The sequence below is a fragment of the Silurus meridionalis genome, chromosome 26, assembly GCF_014805685.1.
Source record: "Silurus meridionalis isolate SWU-2019-XX chromosome 26, ASM1480568v1, whole genome shotgun sequence".
NCBI classification, from domain to species: domain Eukaryota; kingdom Metazoa; phylum Chordata; class Actinopteri; order Siluriformes; family Siluridae; genus Silurus; species Silurus meridionalis.
The window spans coordinates 2,932,297-2,952,383 of record NC_060909.1 but is presented as its reverse complement, the minus strand read 5'-3'; the positions used below and the strand labels follow the sequence as shown (position 1 = coordinate 2,952,383).

The 20,087-nt window shown below is 40.8% G+C and overlaps 1 protein-coding gene across 1 annotated transcript in view; it reads right to left on the bottom strand.

Moving 5' to 3' along the window:
* Nucleotides 1-626: 626 nt before the first annotated feature.
* hsd17b12b (hydroxysteroid (17-beta) dehydrogenase 12b) overlaps nt 627-20,087 on the bottom strand; it is a 31,988-nt gene continuing 12,527 nt past the window's right edge. Inside the window, exons 3-11 of the mRNA XM_046840481.1 lie at nt 17,093-17,168; nt 13,244-13,351; nt 12,753-12,817; nt 11,668-11,712; nt 10,472-10,506; nt 9,676-9,757; nt 4,103-4,168; nt 3,003-3,152; nt 627-2,271 (exon numbers count right to left, since the gene is read on the bottom strand). Coding sequence (XP_046696437.1) covers nt 2,164-2,271; nt 3,003-3,152; nt 4,103-4,168; nt 9,676-9,757; nt 10,472-10,506; nt 11,668-11,712; nt 12,753-12,817; nt 13,244-13,351; nt 17,093-17,168 — 735 coding nt within the window. The 3' untranslated portion in view covers nt 627-2,163. The remainder of the gene's footprint in view (nt 2,272-3,002; nt 3,153-4,102; nt 4,169-9,675; nt 9,758-10,471; nt 10,507-11,667; nt 11,713-12,752; nt 12,818-13,243; nt 13,352-17,092; nt 17,169-20,087) is intronic.

The window sequence follows — 20,087 nt, the reverse complement described above, 5'->3', positions numbered from 1 at the left end:
TATGGCCTTAAAGAGAGGAATGTGGAAGAGCAGATGGTGGTAGATTTTGCTAAAAGGACGGAAATGGAGTGATAGATACTTATTTTAAGAAGAAGGAGGATCATAGGGTGACATAAGAGTGGAGGAAGGTGCACACAGGTGGACTATGTTTTATGTAGGAGATGCAACCTGAAGGAGATTGGAGACTGTAAGGTGTTGGCAGGGGACAGTGTAGCTAGACAGCATCGGCTGCTGGTCTTTTCGCAAACTGCATCTGTCGCAAACTGCACAAGCTGAAATATATCCGTTTCCAAGACGAGCTTTTCAAGAAAAGCTGGACAATCATAGGGAAAAGAAATATTATTTCTAGAGCATGCTTCTGCTAGAGAACATGCTCTACAAACAATACTGACAGGTTCTTTAACCGTGGCGTCATAATGATTTTATTAAGAGGTGGGATGGCTTCAGGTACAGAAGAACAAGGGGTGAAATGTACCGGTATGACCCACCTCTGGAAACCACAGACATACGCTGCCTCATATCCTGTCAACAAAACATAATTATAAGCTATATTTCTATATTAAAAATTGGATTTTTTTTCATTTTTAGCAAAAATAATCATTTCAGCAAATGTCATAAACGAACGATAAGATTTCCAAAAATTTTATTCGAACGTTAATTCTAAAAGAACGTGAATGAAGCGTACCAGTTTATTTCTGCAAGTTTGATAACATCACTAGCTGTACCTCAGACGTCAAGATATTACATGTGTGAAACTTTAATAAGAGAATATGGAAGCATTTTTTCCTCTCGGCTCAGTAAGTCCTCACTACACCACGTTAGTAACACGGTCACCCCGAGTTACCAATTAAATGCCTTAAAATAATTGAGTACATTTAAAGCGATGCAAAAGCACATACAACAAAATCAGTCATCAGAGTACAACATGGCTTTAACAGCATAAGGGGGGAAACACAATCCCCCAATTGACACATACTGTATGGACAAAAGTATTGGGACACCTGACTTATCCAACCATGTGTTTCTTCTCCAACCTCTAAAACCTCGGAGGCATGCAATCGTATTCCTGTGAATAAAGCTCAGCTCCATGAAGATATGCTTTCCATAGGTTGAAATGGAAGATCTCCTTCTACAGAGCTTCAACCCCTATTGGACAATGAATGTGGAAACCCCCCCAGGCCTCCTCAACCTCACCTCCTGTACAAACATCCAGTAGAACATCTTCCCAGAAGAGTAGAGATTATTATATTAGGGAATAAGGATTAATGTGGCACGGAATGTTCACAAAGAAACACGTATAACTCTTACGGTCATGTCTTCACAAACTTTTGTCCATATAGTGTAGAAGATAAAAGTGTTACACAAAAGCAAGACGTAAAAAAACGAACACAAACTGGAAGTTCTTGTGCCGTCAACACTGCGGCGGATTTTAGGAACGTGTCTAGACACAAAATAATCATTTACTTTAAAGTGTTTTTTTTTTTTTTTTTTTATAATATTGCTAAAATCGAGATCATTTCTGTTTTTAGGATTCTGACGCCGTCTTTTTTCTGGCCGTTAAACGAGCAGCACTTTTTTCGCTCCTCAAGCGACTCCTAATGAGTGCACAGTTTTCAAAATGGAAATTTAGGGGGATCAGTGTGGAATTAGGAAGGAATGTCTGTGTTTTCATTAAAATATTAGTTCTTCTCAGAGCGGAAGACAAACTGCTCCTTTGAGACCAAATTAGACTGAAATTTGTCCAGGATTAAAACCTAGTCTAATAATTAAATACCACATTTTTGTGTTTTCTGTACGTGTTAATGTAAAAATTTCTGTAATGACCACACTTTAATCCTTTTCGATCAATAAATCCAGGATAGAAATGTTTAATACAAATGCAATCGATTTAAAATGGAAATATTTAATAATATTTAATAAAATCGCGTCTCCTTGAAGAAACTGAAATAAATGCAAAATACTGAACTCTAACAAGCCAGAAGAAACTATCTGATCAGAAAAAGTGAAGCAGGAATCGACAAGCTTGGAAGGAATCGACAACCAGGAATGTCCACGAATCGACAACCTTCGTCACCAGGAAAAAAAAAAAAAAAAAAAAAAAAAGGAAATTTTTGGTTGGTCCACTACTCTTCTCCACTCTGAAGTCCACCTGTCCTGATCTTCTCAGCCCTGCTTCTGTTTCTTCAGGTAGCGTGCACGCTGAGACAGGCCCATGTTCATGACGTACCTGTTGAGCAGTTTTGCAGGAAGTACAGACGTGGTCACCCATCCCTGCAAAAGATCAGAAGAAAAAAAAAATGGCTCTCATTTGTTATACATGAGAATCTTTAATTAGCATATTCTCACTAATGCTGCTGTAGGAAATAAAAGATAATTACAAACAAAAATAAATGCTAAATCCAAGTACAAGATGCAACGCCACACTGCAACCAAAAAAACCCATCTCAAATCTAAAATCTCTGCCTCGAACATAAAAAAGACACAAAACAAACAAAATTGCTTGTCTTTTTTTTTTTTTTTTTGCCTGCTTGGTTAAAAAAAATATATATATAAAAATTGAATAAATCAAATAAACACTTATTTTATTCGATTGATTAAACAGAGCGATGGATTAAATCGGCTGCACAGAAATAAATTGATTAAAAAAAATGAATTACATTTTAATAAAAAAATGAAGAAATTCAATAAAATTGTTTGTCAGACGCCGTTCGGGGAAAACACGGATGTGTGTAAGTTTGAGTGTGTTTTCCGTTTTAAATATTTTATTTTCTATAAAAAATAATTTGATCTACTGAACTGTTCTGCTTATTTCGGAGTATTGATACATTTGCACTCAAAGTGCGAGGCGGAGACTAAACAAACATGCGCTAAAAACTAAATCGTATTCGTTTCACGTGTGCGCTGAATTACAATTCGTGCACCGTTACACCTCCAGTACACAGGGTTCAGTCTTTGAAAAACTCGAGACAGTTGGCCTTGTGCGGGACAGGTCACGTTCTCACCATGATAGCATGGGGCAGGTAGCCGTTCGTTTGAGTCTGAAGACCCACGGTGCTCAGCTGCGATGCCACGTAGCGATCCGGAGTGGGAATGTCCAAAGATGCTTTCTTGATCTTACTCAGCTTGGTTGTGACGAAGAAAGGCAGGACGCTCTACATCAGAGAGAACATTACAGACTTTATAAAAAAAAAAATAATAATTTATTTGATCCTCACTGTGTTTTTTTGGACTGGACTTCCAATCAGAAGGTTGTGAGATCAAATCCCAGAATTTCCACGTATCATTCAGTTAGAACAGGAAAAGGAGCATCACATTTCATAGTGATGGCCAGCATTTTTTTCTCCTTCATAGCAGGGGGCACGATTATTAATCATATTTTACATCATTTCTCATTTCACACTTTATTGATGGAACGTATGTTAATGTAACGAGTACATTTCTGCAGTTCTGCTCATTCAAACGGCCGACTTTGTTACATGACTAGCAAATGTATGCATCTAAAAACTGATTGAGAATGATGACCATTTTCATTTTGTAGGGGGTAAAATATTGTTTTAAAAAAAGAAATTGTAATAGTAATAAAATTCTGAATATAAAAACAATTCGGCGCATATATTTCCCCCCGAAAACATTCATTTATAGATCATTTAAGACAACATCCCTAATGTCTCAAACTGTCTCAATGAGAATCCTGTGGTCAATTTTTCTTTCGTTCTCAGTAGGGCGCATATCCTACTAATTAGTTTTACACCATAATTTTAATTACTATAATAACTGGCAGAAACTAGCGCCCTCTCCTGGTTGGAGAATTAATATCCTAATTTGAAAGCAATCTTAAAATTTTTTCAGTGATCAGATGGACATGGTCCTGCCACGGGCCGCCAGTTGCCTCAGTTAGAGGGAGGGAGGAGGTTGTTCTGATCATGCAAAATCACAGAACAACCTCAGAGAAAAGTGCTAGTTACACTCTTCTGCATACATGATCCTGCAGACCCCCACAACTGCCTAATCTCCCTATGATTGGCAGGTAAGATAAGGAAGGTCCGCACATTTTTCATCTAATGAGGACAACGCTAGTCTGTTTTTGCACGTTTTCTCTTGCCTGGATGATGATGCCCTTGCTTCTGTACTCAGCATCCAGTCCACGAGAGAAGAAATCCACAAAAGCCTGATGGGAAAAAAATGCAGACAGGCAATTTAACAAGATAAACTTTGTATTGAAAGAAGGAATTATAAATAAATAATTAATAAATACATAAAACAAAATACTTTCTTGCTTTCACCCGGCTTTGTTCCAAACTTTAAAGGGGACATGACATGCACACACAATTTCTCCAGAAATTCTTTCTTTTAGAAATCTGATTAAACTAAAGATAAAAGTAACGATGCGCTCCGAAAACTGTTGTGGGCGGAGCTAAAAAGCGTTTGCACAACAATCGTCTGCAAGCTACGACATCGCTATAAATAAAACAGAAACAAAAACGTTAGTCTTAAATGAACTCTGGCTATCACTCAGATCCAGTCTTAGGGGGTGGAGCAGAGAGGTGGGAGGGACAGGAGACATAATCACGGCCACCCCACTGGCCACCCCTCTTATAACTGCATTTATACTGATCTAGGAGAACCTGGATCTACCTGGTTCTTTTTCCACCACATTTCTTCCTTTCATTCAACTTTCCATAAATGTGCTTGGATACAGCAGTCTGTGAACAGCAGCTTCTTTACCGATGACCTTTTGCGTCTCACCCACCATGTGCCAATGTCAATGATCGTCTTCTGGACAACTGTCGAGTCAGCAGTCTTACCCCATGATTGTGTAGCCTGAACCAGACTGAGACACCATTTAAAGGTTTAGAAAACCTTTGCAGGTGTTTGGATTTAATGAGTTGATTAGCGTGTGACACCACGAGTCTCCCATATGTAACTTTTTTTTTTTTTGGGGATTTCATTAGCTGTAAGTCAAAATCATCAAAATTAAAAGAATAACTTCCATAACCGAATGAAGCACGGTGATGGGTGTGTGCTCTTGCTTTTACTTTGTGTGATAATTTGGGGAAAAATGTCTATTCAAGGAATTCTGAACTTCATGATGTCTCCATACTCCATAAAAAATAAAATAAATGAATAAATAAACCTTATACGCACCAGAAAGTAGAGAAATTGTCACGTCAATCGTGAAACTACAACAGTGAAGAGACTCAGAATGCATGAAACACTACTAGCCCCCCTTAGTGTTTTTAAGCTCTAAAAGGCAATAATGAACAAAAGAGAGACACAAAATCTTTTAAAGATAACGGCTTTGCACAAATACACAGTACAGCCCTATCCATCACGGTTCATTTTTCCTTTCCTGTGCTTTGTTCATTTTCTTACTGTGTCCATCGACAGTAAATCCCCGTGCTCAGTGGACCTGACGACTGCAGGTGACAAACTGCTGCTGTTCCGTCGCTCGCTCTGCGAGGAAGCGTTTGTCCATGAAAAGGCCAGCGGGGACAGCCTCGATGACATCACGTGCTGCATGGGTGTTGCTAAGATACACTGAAGTCGGACAGTCTGGCCGGCTTTGACTGCTGCATGATTTTTCATATATTTGCTCGACAAATATTACAGATCGACCGAAATGGGATTTTCTATGGCGGATGCAGATATTTCGAAATCACCGGCGGCCGATGTTTGATGCCGATATTTTTGGCCGATTTTTCCTTTTTTCCCCCCTTTCATCTAATAAAATCTAATAAGACGTGATCCAGTGCACTTGTTAGCAGGTTTTGGTCCCCAGGCCTAAACTACAGCTGGTTGAAAACTCACTATCAATACAGTTCCAAATATTTACTCTCATTCTCTCTCCAAAATTAGTATCAGCCCAAGACACAACAAGCTGACGGTCGGCCATCGAGGGAATGTGAAGTGGTATTCGAGTGTTGGTTTATTTTTTTTGGATGGCATCAGCTGTTTTTCACCAAATCTGCATGTTGCTCGCTGGCAAAAAGAGAACTCCGATTAGCTAATGAGCTAATGGAGAAAAAAACGGAACATGCTTGTTGTCATTCTTGCTCTCGCCTTTGCAACTTAGAAACACGATTGAAAACTACATGAATTAGTTAGTAATGATTGCGGCAGGTAGAAAACGCTGTTTGCTTTTTATATTATAGCTCTGGGTTCTACCTTTTCCGGTTTCCCTGTTTGGACGCGGAATACAGATTACTGCCACCTGCTGGTAAGGGAGTGTTAATAAATGGCCTGATCTGCAGCACAATCGGTGATTAATTAAAAAAAAAATGGTGAAAAATCGGCCCGATTAATCGGTCGACCTCTAAGAAAACAATTGCTGCTCACGGGCGAGAGACAGCGAAGTCGGACAAAAGCTACTAACTTACAATTTTCCTGACTGCATGATGCAGGGTTCGGGAGCTGTCTCTGGTCCTGAAGCATCCGGATAAACCAAAGTTTTCTCCTGCTCTTTTAAAACCGAGCATGCACAGAGCAGCACATTTGCATAATGATATATGATTAGACATAATTGACCGATTTTGTATATCTATGCTCGGTGGGAGAAACGCCAAGCTGACTGACGCGATGTACAGCAAACCTGGTTTGGTTTAATAGGTGGAAAATTCCGATGTTAAGATGAGGCTTAAAAAAAAAAAAATGGAGAAAAACATGCAGCGGCTCAACAATAAACACAGTGAATGGCACCAGTCATGTGCACACGGTATTATTCAGCTTGCCCGTGGTTTCCAGGGGGAAAAAAAAAAATTTGTGTGTGTGTATTCCTGGCCAAATAATTAAAACAGTATTAACAAAAAGAAAGGAAGAGTCTTTCAGTAAAACATGCATCTGTTTTTTTTTTTTTTTTTAAACAAATCGCTGTGCAGGAGAAATAAAACCCTGTGCCAAACAGCTCTATTTACATAATCAGCTTCATTCTCACCAAATAGGAACTTGCTATTTATATACTATTTTTGTAAACAATCCCCTTTCCGTATACTGTTTATTATATTTTTATTATCTATATTATTCGTTCATTTATCATTATTTATTCGTATCAACCTGTACGTATGTAAATGTTTTTACACTGCTACGAAATGGTGATCAGTGTTGGGGGTGGTATGTTGTAATTTGTTAATAATTGAACAAATAACAGAATATAATTGTATTTTGTCTCCATCGTTCAAAACATTCAGCAACATCGATTCTATATTAAAGTCTATTACTGGCATTTCCCCTGTTGACCGTCGACCGTGAGTGACGTCACTTCCCAATAAAAACACGCCCAATACTCTAGTCCCGCCCCTGAAACATGATTGACAGCTGTTACACGCAAGGCATCGGAAAAGCAAATACAGAAGTGATTGCGATTCCATTTGAGTTTTGGAGGGTGGCATACGCGACGCAGAGAAAGTGAAAAAGCAAAAGGGGGTCATTAATATCGCTCAGACACTTTATAGACTAAAAATATTGGGACACCTGAACTTTCCTGCCATATGTGTTTTTTCTCCACATTGTTACCACAAACCTGGAGGCACACAATTATACAGGACGCCTTTGAGCGCGGTATAATAAGATGAGAACTGTTTGGTTTGGAGATGAAGATCTTGAGTGGCCTGCTATAGAGCTGTGATCTCATCCCTATTGAACACCTTAGGGATGAATGTGAATGCTGACGGCACCCCAGGCCCCCTCACCTCACCTACATCACTACCTGACTATACGAACGCTCTTGTGGCTGATGATGTCAACAAGCACACTCCAAAATCTAGTGGAACATCTTCCCAGAAGACTGGAGGAAACTATGAGTAAATCAGGACTAAATGCGGAACGCGATGCTCAAAAAAGCACATTCCGTACTTATGACCAGGTGTCCGTAAACTTTTGATAATTAAGTGTATGTATTACATGGTGTAATAAACACATTCATAGCTTTTGAACTTGCTGGTGGAAAAACTTTCACGTTCCATATAAGTGCAGAGATTTGATGTAAAGTTTTTTGAGGTGAAAGTTCCCACTTTGTGGACAGATTTTCGAGGTTGCACTCCCTTTTATGTCTCTTCATTTACTTCAGCTTGTGACCATGAAAATATCGAGAGAGAGAAAAAAAAAAAGTCACAAAATAGTACAAAATCGTGACAGTCCCAGACGATCTTACACACATGGGAAGGGGAATAAAAAGGGGTGTGTTGATGGTGAATGAGACGAGACGAGACGAGACCGTGACCCGAGAACTGGAGTGCTGCACACGGTGGGTTGGAAAGTCTTGTGATCTCGTGATGCGAACGCTTGTTTCAGGTCCTGCTGCTGAAAGATTTTTTTTTCGCCTTCCTCCGCTCCAACACACTCGGTTTAACTTCAGAATGCTTTTGTAAGGGGGTTAATGAAATAATTGAATTAGTTAAAAGTTTAAAATTGAATTAAGTTTTGTCGAGCGCGCACAGTGTAAAACGTTAAGCACCGAGTCACGAGTCTGAAGGATTCTCCACGGCCTTCATGGTTAGTTAGGCTCGAGACTTTTTCAGGAACGGAGACAGTAGGGGAGGTGGAGGAGGTGGAGGGGCGAAGGAAATACGACACCAAAAAAAAAAAAACTTTTAATTAAACATCAATTCAACAAAAACTGACATTTAGGTTTGTCTGTTTATTTATGATTGATTGATTTATGCGAAGCTCAAAACAGAGTTTATTAAGCAGAAGTGTCATAAGTAAAATTGAATGAAGGAAAGAAAGAGTGAGTGAGTAAACAAGGGAATGAGTGTGTGCGTGTGAAACGAATGCAAGGTAATGAGTAAGTGAGTGAGTAAACGTATGAGTAAGTGAGTGAGTGAACGAGTGAGTGTAAGAGTGAGTGAGTGAGTGGGTGAACGAGTGAGTGAGTGAGTGGGTGAACGAGTGAGTGTGTGAGTAAGTGAACAAATGATTAAGTAAATGAGTAAACGAATGAGTAAATGAGTAAGTAAACGAGTGAGTAAGTGAGTGAGTGAACGAGTGAGTAAGTGAGTGGGTGGGTGAGAGTGAGTAAGTGAACGAGTGAGTAAGTAAACGAGTAAGTAAGTGAGTAAACGAGTGAGTGGTGGTGAGTGAGTGAACTAATGAGTGAATGAATGAGTGAGTGAGTGAGGAGTGAGTAAACGAGTGAGTGAGTGAGTGAACGAGTGAGCGAATGAGTGAGCGAGTGAGTGAACAAATGAGTGAACGAGTGAGTGAACGAGTAAACAAGTGAACAAGTAAACGAGTGAGTGAGTAAACGAGTGAGTGAGTGAGTAAGTAAATGAATGAGTGAGTGAGTAAACGAATGAGTGAGTGGGTGGGTGAGTGAGTGAACAAGTGAGTGAGTGAACGAGTGAGTGAGCAGTGAGTAAATGAACGAGTGAGTAAATGAACGAGTGAGTAAATGAACGAGTGAACAAGTAAGTGAACAAATAAGTGAACGAGTGAGTAAATGAACGAGTGAACGAGTAAGTGAACAAATAAGTGAACGAGTGAGTAAGTAAATGAGTAAACGAGTGAGTGACTGAGTAAACGAGTGAGTAAGTGAACGAGTGAGTAAGTGAACGAGCAAGTGAGTGAGTGAACGAGTGAGTGAATGAGTGAGTAAATGAATGAGTGAGTAAATGAACGAGTGAACGAGTAAGTGAACAAATAAGTGAACGAGTGAGTAAATGAACGAGTGAGTGGACTTACCTTTGAGGACGAGTAGAGGGTGAGCAGTGGAACGGGGTACATGCCGCTCGCAGAGGCGACGTTCAGAATCACTCCTTTAGACCTGAAATGAAAGGCGGCACACAGCAGAGATTGCAGTCGGTGCAAGTCAGTGTGCATTCATGCGATTTTTTTATTAATAATTTCTCTGATTAGCGTGTTTCCCTTTTTTCCTAACAGGGGGGAAAGACGCAGCGCAGACGAGGACAGGAAAACTCTATTCCCATCACATAACATCCACACTATGATTTACTTTCAATTTCTGTTTCTTTTTTTAACTCTTTAATACACATCTAAAGTCTTCAAAAATGCTTTCAGGTTTCACTTTTACACACACCCCTTTTTCAAAGGCTCGGTCGAACCCCTGCTTACACACACAGCAGCTCGGCGCCCTCTTCTGGTGACTAATTGCAAGTTCAATTCCCCCTCAACAGTCATTGCATTTTCTCTTTACGGTATCAAGCCGTTGTGCTGTGATGTGAAATTTTATTTGATTTCCACACGTCTTTTAAAAGCCGAACCACGCTTAATCCCTAAAGAGACAGAATGCGCAAATCATCGATAGATGGCGCTATTTTGGTCCTCTGTGTCAGCCCACACTGAGCTTTCAGCTTTTCGGCTATATATCGATCACGAATACTATAATAATAATGAAAACATTGTTCTGAATTGTACTGCAAAGGAATTTGTATACATTCACCCCTGAATGGTTCAGACAAGATGGCAAAAAAAAAAAATATATACGAGCGTTACTGATACATATAAAGTAATAACTCACCTCTCAACCATCCTGGGCAGCACGAGCCGAGTCATCTGGGGTAAAGACGTGAAGAAGGTGAGAAATAAAGAATCCAGATTTGCAAAAAATGACAGACAGAAGAATAAAATCTCAACAGTACAACTCGATGAACTCTGAGCAACAGTAAAGAATGGTAAAGATGAGTGCTTCTCTGTGCGGCTTTTTCGGCCAGAAGGTGGCGTCAGAGAACAAGCAAATTTAATGTTAAATTACTTCCAATATTCCAGATAAGAAAAGAACATCAATGTGTGCTTCTACACCAAACTGTGACCACAAACCTGGAGGCACACAATTGTATTAAATGTTTTTGGATGCAGTAGCATTGAATTTCCCTTCAGTTGAACTAGGAGACCCAAACCTGTTCCAGCATGATAATGCCCATTTGTTCAAAGCTCCAGCTTCATGAAGACCTGCTATACATGGTTTGGAGTGGAAGATCTCCTGCTATAGAGTGAACACCAGGCTTCTGCACCACACCAACCAGCAATGACTTTACTAATGCTCTAATGCATCTGAATGAGCACAAATCTCCAGAAAATCTATGGAACATCTTCTCAGACGAGAGAAAGTGGTAGCTCAGTGGTTAAGGCTCTGCGTTACTGATCAGAAGGTCGGGGGTTCACGCCTTAAAGAACTTGAAGAATTTTGAACACCTGTGTGCCTAATTTTTACAACATTTATCGAGGGGTTTGGGAGAGTTAGATTGTATTTACCAATAACCGATTAATCAACTAATCGATTTTAAAGTAAATACTGATTTAAAAAATTATAATAAAATCCTATGTAAAAAAAAAAAAAAGGACTGAACTTTATTACAAAAAGAAAAATACAGGACTGAATCATGAAAATGTGCTTAATGAAATAAATATGAATGTTTATATTAATAAATACTTAGGGAAAATAAGGCATGCATGCAAACTGAAACAAAGTTATGCGCCAAACACAGCCAAAATGAATGAATAAAAACTGTGATTCACCTCTAGAGGCCGCTCTTGTACTGCATAACGAAACCCGGAAAAACTATCAGTATGGATTTTAGCAGATAGTTCCAACAATTAACTATCGGTGCCGATTAATCGGCAAAACCGATGAATAAGTCGACCTCTAGTATATAACATCTGATCGGAATCTGAGTCGAAATGTTTTTATCGGGATGCGAGGGATGCGATACTCACCTGACAAACTGAGGTGATGTTGATGTTGACCATGTTGTTGATAAACTGGAATAAGAAACACAGCAGTGTTTATTAAGCATCCGGTTTGGCAGGTCAGGCTAAGATTTAATTCAACGGGGTTAATTTTCAAGTAATATATGCGATTCAAAAAATATATTTAAAATTCAGTTTCAATAATGATTATGAATAATCAAAATAAATGTTTCGATTTGACAGATACAAACTAATGTTTCATTGATTCTGATTGGTCACCTTTCAAGATGACAATATTTACATTGATCTAGCAGGTCACAGATTTCTGCCACCTAGTGCTCAAACAGGGGAATGACAATAAGAGCAGAGAGAGGACCTTTGGGGCAGGATTTACTCTGCCCCATGTTCAATTCATTAAAGTTTATTTAAGGATTAAGGGAGAAGCTACAACTTCTAAAAACTCTCAAAACAAGTTGTTAGATTGTGTGATGCATGTTGTTGACTGCCAGAGTCATATAATGTTATGGTACAGTAGCTCAGTGGTTGAGACATTGGACTTATAAACAGAAGGTTATGATCTTTAAATCTAAGCACCACCAAACTCAACTGCTCAGTCTTGTGAATAAGATGATAATTTAAGGATCATAAAGATCATAAAGATCTGTAAATGGGGCAAAAATAATAGGACACCTGATTTTTCTAATGCGGTGAAATGAATTTTTTCCTTTACTTGAACTAGAAGGCCCAAACCTGTTCCAGGTCCATGAAGATCTGCTTTACATGGTTTTGGTGTGGAAGATCTGCTATAGAGCTCCAACCCTATTAAACAATAAATGCAAATGCTGACAGGACCCCACACCTCTTCACCTCACCCTTTTTGATACCTGACTTTACTGATGCCCTTGTATCTGATTGAGAATGAGATTAATAGAAAGAGCAAATGGGGACTAAATGTGGAATGGGATGTTCAAAAAGCAGGTACGAATCTTAACCTCGGGTGTGCCACCAAACCCTGAGCTCACGAGCAGCTCCTGGATCACCAAGAATCCATAGGAAACATCAATAACGATGCATTTCCATGTATTTACTCAGCACAGGTCATCACTACTTACATTATCGAGGTTTGGGATGTCAAGGAAGAACTCGGGGTAAGTGTAGGACACGCCGACGTTGTTCACTGGAGGAGAGACAGAAGATGAGACTGATGAGTTCAACTCAGGTCCAGCAGGAGGCAGCAAACACTAGAGTACGGGCATTAAAGGAAAACATTCCGACTGTAGTGAAAATATCCACGATTTAAAAAAAAAAAAAAAAAGAAAAAAGAGACAGCACTTACACAGACCACGCCTAGAACATTCTGTTCCAAATGAGGAATACGAGAGGAACATGACAGGAACAGGAAAGGAACAGTAAAGAAAAACGTGAGGAACACGAAAGGAACACTAGAGCAACAGGAGGGGAACACGAGGGGAACCGGGAGGGGAGCACTAGAGGAACACAAGTGGACACTAGAGGAACAGGAAAGGAACACAAGAGGCACACCCTGACACGTGCGCACACTGACGCACACACTGACGCACACGCGCTCACACATTCAGCCCACCTAAGATCCCAATTTCAAGGCCAGCAAGTCCAGATTCGATCCTGGAGTAAATGTCCACCAAGCCGAAGTCTGCAGAGATGGTTTTGGTCTCGACGTTGTAGCTTCTCTCTGAAACACAACACATACGTTTAACACAAACACAAACTCCAACACCAGCCTTTATCATCCTGATGGACAAAACACAACAATCAGAAAGCAGGAGACGAGTAGACGGACATGAACACAAAGGAGATATGAGGAAAACAGCTAGGGGGAAAAAATAAACAAACAAAAAAAGAGAGAGTGAAAGAGAGAACTGGGTATGGGGTGGGGAGGGGAGAGAAAAACATTTAAGAAAGAAAGAAAGAAAGAAAGAAAGAAAGAAGAAAGAAGAGAAGAAAAGGGGTGTTGAAAGGAGAATAAAAGCAGGCAGGAGTGAAACAGAGAGATGGAGTAAAGAGGGGCTGAGAGAAAGAGAGAGAGAGAGAGAGAGAGAGAGAGAGAGAGAGAGAGAGGCCTCCATTCACGCCGTTCATCTATACCCACACTGAACACACTGTCCTGCTTCATTCAGAAACACTTACGGGAGCCAAATAGAAATAAACAAAAACAAATAAATGAGTGAACAAACATTAATTAATTAATTAGTAGAAAGAAATTACTGTTTTTAATTAAATAAAAATTCCATAAATATAAACAAACAAATTTACCATGTATACAAATGTAAAATAAACAAATAAAAACAGATGGAATCAAATAGAACAGACAGACAGACAGACACAAAGACAGACAGACAGAAAGACAGACAGACAGACTCCTACAGGACAGCGCTGTGTTTGAGTGTCAATGTAAGAGACTGTTGTTTTGTGAAATGATTTCTGTCACATGTTCATGATTGTAAGAATAAAAAAAAAGTGTGTTTGCTCCGACATGGTCCTCCAGAACGTATCCCAGCATGCACCTCTACCTGCGAGTGTCCCTCAGTGCTGCAGCAGTCATGCAGCGAGACCGTCTCTCAGCTCCGTGCTAAAAATAGCTCAGTTCATTAACATCGAACTCATTCAGCAAAAGGAGACAAACACACACACACACACACACAAGCAGCTCTTTCCCTCCATCACGATTCACGCACACACACACACACACACACACACACACAGCTCTTTCCCTCTATCACGATTCTCACTCACACACACACACACACACACACACACACACACACTGCTCACACAGACCCTCTCATTCACTCACACACACACACTGCACAATGCTCGAACAGACCCTCTCATTCACACACACACACACACACACACACACACACACACACACACACACACACCTCACACAGACCCTCTCTCACACACACACACACACACACACACACACACACAGCTCACACAGACCCTAACACACACACACGTACTAATGCTCTCACAATGCTCGCACAGACCCTCTCAATCACACACACACACACACACACACACAAACGCTCTTATACACACACACACTCGCATCATTCATACACTGACTCTCACTCATTCACAAACTCGCATCTAAGCTCTCAATGCTGACACAGACCCCTCATTCACACACACACACGCTTTCACAATGCTCACACAGACCCTCTCATTCACTCACACTCGCATCATTCATTCACTGACTGTCACTCATTCACACAAGCACTCGCATCCAAGCTCTCTCTCTCTCTTGCGCACACTCTCAATGCTCACACAAACCCTCTCATTCACACACACGCCTCATAATGCTCACACAAACCCTCTCATTCACACACACGCCTCATAATGCTCACACAGACCCCCTCATTCACACACTCGCATCCAAGCTCTCTCTCTCTCTAGTGCACGCACGCACACACACACTCACAATGCTCAAGCAGACCCTCTCATTCACACACACACACACACACACACACACACACACACACACACACACACACACCTCTTAAACATAAACCCAGGACAGTTTTTGTGCTCGGGTTTGATCCGAGCCCCTTCTGCTCAGCATGACGAGCCGCAGCCGTGCACTGTGGTGCTCTTCTTCTCCTCTCCTCAGCTCCACTGCTGCTCGCTCAGGTGCACCTCCGAAAACCAATTTCACTCCAGCATTTAAAGTTCGAGCAAATAATTCAGAAACGCAACATATTCTCTACTCGAACGCCGAACGGCTTCAGAACCGCCTCTTTCGGGATCTCAAATTGGTTGGGTAAAAGCTTCAGAAGAAGTTCAGACATGATTTTATTAGATCCGCTCTACAACGGCCCTTTTTCTTATAGTTATCTATTAAAAATCCCTGGAAACTCAAGTCTTTCCACTAATTCCATATAAACTAGAGGTAAAAGTTCGTGGACTCGTGACCATAAGATTGGTTTTTGTGCTTCTACATGAACATCCCATTCCACATTTAGTCCCCATTTGCTCTTATACAAACCTCCATTCAGATTCAGATACAAGAGCATTAGTAAAGTAAGGTCCTGATGTAGATTAGATGAGGAGGCCTGGGGTGCAGTCAGCACTGACATATATTATTCAGAAGGGTTAGTTCAGATCTTCATAGGAGATCTTCCACTTCAACCGATCTAAAGTAGAAGTTAACAGAGCTCTGTTTGTGCACGGGAGCATTGTCATGCTAGAATAAGTTTGGGTCTCAGATTAATTATACAATTGTGTTCCTCCAACTTTGTGGTTCTTTAACAGTTTGGAGAAGAACCACATATGGCTGGAAAGGTCAGGTGTCTCGATACTTTTACCCATATTGTGTACATCTGGTTTCACCATCCAGTCAGCCAAGAACAGGAAAAAAAAACCTACTTGTACCAGAGTCAACCTCTGCTCCGGTCAAAGCCCACAGAGATACAGGTTTAAGTTGGTGAGATTTTGGTTTCTCCATTCTGAAGCTGTAGGCCTGCATCTGCATGGTATTATAAACAGTAGTGCAGCCCCGTGATCAGCCTGCGGAACAACTGCGTGATCAACTCGTGGAACAGCTGCATGATCAAACCATGGAATAACTACTCTATCAGCTCAAAGAAAAACAGCTTCATCAGCTCATGGAATATCTGTGAGATCAGCTCATGGAATATCTGTGAGATCAGCTCATGGAATAGCTTCATGATCAGCTCATGGAATATCTATCTGACTGCTAATAGAATAACCGCGTCATCAGTTAATGGAATAATTGCGCAATCCACCCATGAAACAGCTGCATGATCAGCCCATGAAATAAGTGCATGATCAGCTCATGGAACAGCTGCGTGATCAGCGCAAGGCAATAGCCTGGTGATTAGCTGATTAAATGATTGCGAAAATTAGCTCATGGAATAACTGCACGATCAGCCCATGGAACAGCTGAGTGATCAGCCCATGGAATAGCTGAGTGATCAGCTCATTAAATAACTGATCTGCATGATCAGCTTACGTAAATACCTGCGTGACCAGCTCATGGAATAACTGCGTGATCAGCTCATGGTCTAACCGCACGATCAGCCCATGGAACAGCTGCACGATCAGTTCGTGGAATAACTGATCAACCCATGGAACAGCTGTGATCTGCATGATCAGCTTACGAAATATCTGAGTGACCAGCTCATGGAGTAGCAATGATCAGCTCATAGTCTAACTGCAAGATCAGCCCATGGAACAGCAGCATGAATGATCAGGCGGGTATAAACTGGATGATGAATATATTTCAAGTTTAATAAGTTCTGACAGCACAGTGCTTTGCTTTGTGGAACATGATGAAAGTGGTTCTAGCGCAGGCCGAAATGGATCCAGTCTGAAGTCTGGTGAATAAAATGAGAAGAAAAGCACAAAATCATGTTAACGTGAATTCGGAAGATCAAAAAGCACGTACCGATGGCTTTAGACACTTCATCCAGCTTCTCCTGAGTACGACTGATGAGGACGATGGAAAAGCCTCGCCGTGCAAGCTGAGGAAGAAAACACAACCAACATTACAACACGTTACGGCGCGTGTTTTTTGTATTGCCTGTAGGCATGGTGGGAATAATAGACGTGCTAATAACTTACACGTCTGATCAAAACACGTTTATTGTTTTTGAGAGACGCATATATGTTCCTTTTGTTTCTATGCAACAAATTATGTAATTAATCCCAAACAAATCTCCAACTCCAATGGCAGAAATGCAGCCCTGAACTTGCAAGGACTCCTCCATCGTGCTTCACTGTTGCTTGCCGACACTCATTATTGTAGCGCTGTCCAGCCCTTCAGGAAACGACCTGCCTCCTGCTACAGCCAAATATTTCCGATTTTAACTCAACAGTCCTAAAGACCAGAGACCCGTAAGTCGCTTAGCCTTGTTTCAGAGGTGTGGCTTTTTAACCACAATTCTTCAAAGAGCACCATATTTGGCCAGACGTCTCCAGACAGTAAATGGGTGTACCCAGATCCCACTGGTGTCCACCCATTCTTTGCTAATGGCACTGCTGCTGGACAACTTCCGATCTTGAAAGGATATTAAGCATGATTCTTATCTGCTGCTTTAAGTTTCATTGGCTGACCACTTCCTCTGCACTTCTCAAAACTGCCCATTTCCTTGTATTCAAAATAGCTTGCAGAGGACATCTTTAAAACCGAGTCTGCTTTGAGATCTTTGACATCACATCAGTGATGCAGTAGAACTTCCCTGTCTTGTTGCTGTGATCAGTTTTGCCATGGGGTAAGACCTGTGACATGAAACTGTCATCCACACCCTCACCTTAGTAGCAGAGCTTGGCTGTTCCTCACCCAGTTTAAAGTGCATACAAGCAGTTTCTGTTTTAGTTCATGACTGGGTTTCAACCTACATATGAAATTGATTATTTTGTTTGCTCAGCTTTACGATTAGTAAACTGAAGTCTAACTTAGGGAAATTTCGGATCTAAAAGTTGGTGACCCTGGGGCATTGGAGATAGTTTGGAACCAGTTCGAGCTCGTTTTGAACGCCCTGCTATTAATTATAATAGCGCAGTAGAGTAGTGCGAGGAATTTCAAAGGCGAGAGTATCGAGCTGCCATTGTGAGGAGCCATCGTCATGGTTTTTACAGTGAATGCTCGTTGTGCACCACTCCCACTGCTAAATAATAATAATAATAATAATAATAATAAACAATCGTAAATAACGGCAAGGGGTTCGAAACGAGCTCGCCTGGTTCAAAAACTTCTAATTCCAATTTTTTTTTCTAAATATACAGGGAGTGCAGAATTATTAGGCAAATGAGTATTTTGACCACATCATCCTCGTTATGCATGTTGTCGTACTCCAAGCTGTATAGGCTGGAAAGCCTACTACCAATTAAGCATATTAGGTGATGTGCATCTCTGTAATGAGAAGGGGTGTGGTCTAATGACATCAACACCCTATATCAGGTGTGCATAATTATTAGGCAACTTCCTTTCCTTTGGCAAAATGGGTCAAAAGAAGGACTTGACAGGCTCAGAAAAGTCAAAAATAGTGAGATATATTGCAGAGGGATGCAGCAGTCTTAAAATAGCCAAGCTTCTGAAGCGTGATCATCGAACAATCAAGCGTTTCATTCAAAATAGTCGACAGGGTCGCAAGAAGCGTGTGGAAAAACCAAGGCGCAAAATAACTGCCCGTGAACTGAGAAAAGTCAAGCGTGCAGCTGCCAAGATGCCACTTGCCACCAGTTTGGCCATATTTCAGAGCTGCAACATCACTGGGTGCCCAAAAGCACAAGGTGTGCAATACTCAGAGACATGGCCAAGGTAAGAAAGGCAGAAAGTCGACCACCACTGAACAAGACACACAAGCTGAAACGTCAAGACTGGGCCAAGAAATATCTCAAGACTGATTTTCTAAGGTTTTATGGACTGATGAAATGAGAGTGAGTCTTGATGGGCCAGATGGATGGGCCCGTGGCTGGATTGGTAAAGGGCAGAGAGCTCCAGTCCGACTCAGACGCCAGCAAGGTGGAGGTGGAGTACTGGTTTGGGCTGGTATCATCAAAGATGAGCTTGTGGGGCCTTTTCGGGTTGAGGATGGAGTCAAGCTGAACTCCCAGTCCTACTGCCAGTTTCTGGAAGACACCTTCTTCAAGCAGTGGTACAGGAAGAAGTCTGCATCCTTCAAGAAAAACATGATTTTCATGCAGGACAATGCTCCATCACACACGTCCAAGTACTCCACAGCGTGGCTGGCAAGAAAGGGTATAAAAGAAGAAAATCTAATGATATGGCCTCCTTGTTCACCTGATCTGAACCCCATTGAGAACCTGTGGTCCATCATCAAATGTGCGATTTACAAGGAGGGAAAACAGTACACCTCTCTGAACAGTGTCTGGGAGGTTGTGGTTGCTGCTGCACGCAATGTTGATGGTGAACAGATCAAAACACTGACAGAATCCATGGATGGCAGGCTTTTGAGTGTCCTTGCAAAGAAAGGTGGCTATATTGGTCACTGATTTGTTTTTGTTTGGTTTTTGAATGTCAGAAATGTATATTTGTGAATGTTGAGATGTTATATTGGTTTCACTGGTAAAAATAAATAATTGAAATGGGTATGAATTTGTTTTTTGTTAAGTTGCCTAATAATTATGCACAGTAATAGTCACCTGCACACACAGATATCCCCCTAAAATAGCTAAAACTAAAAACTACTTCCAAAAATATTCAGCTTTGATATTAATGAGTTTTTTGTGTTCATTGAGAACATGGTTGTTCAAATTAAATCCTCAAATAAAATTAATCCTCAAAAATACAACTTGCCTAATAATTCGGCACTCCCTGTACTCGTAAACATTTTACAGTAATTATGGTGTTTTAAATTGCGTAAATCATCAGGACACCAAACGGAGCTTTTGCTTTGTTTCCACACGGACGTTTTTAA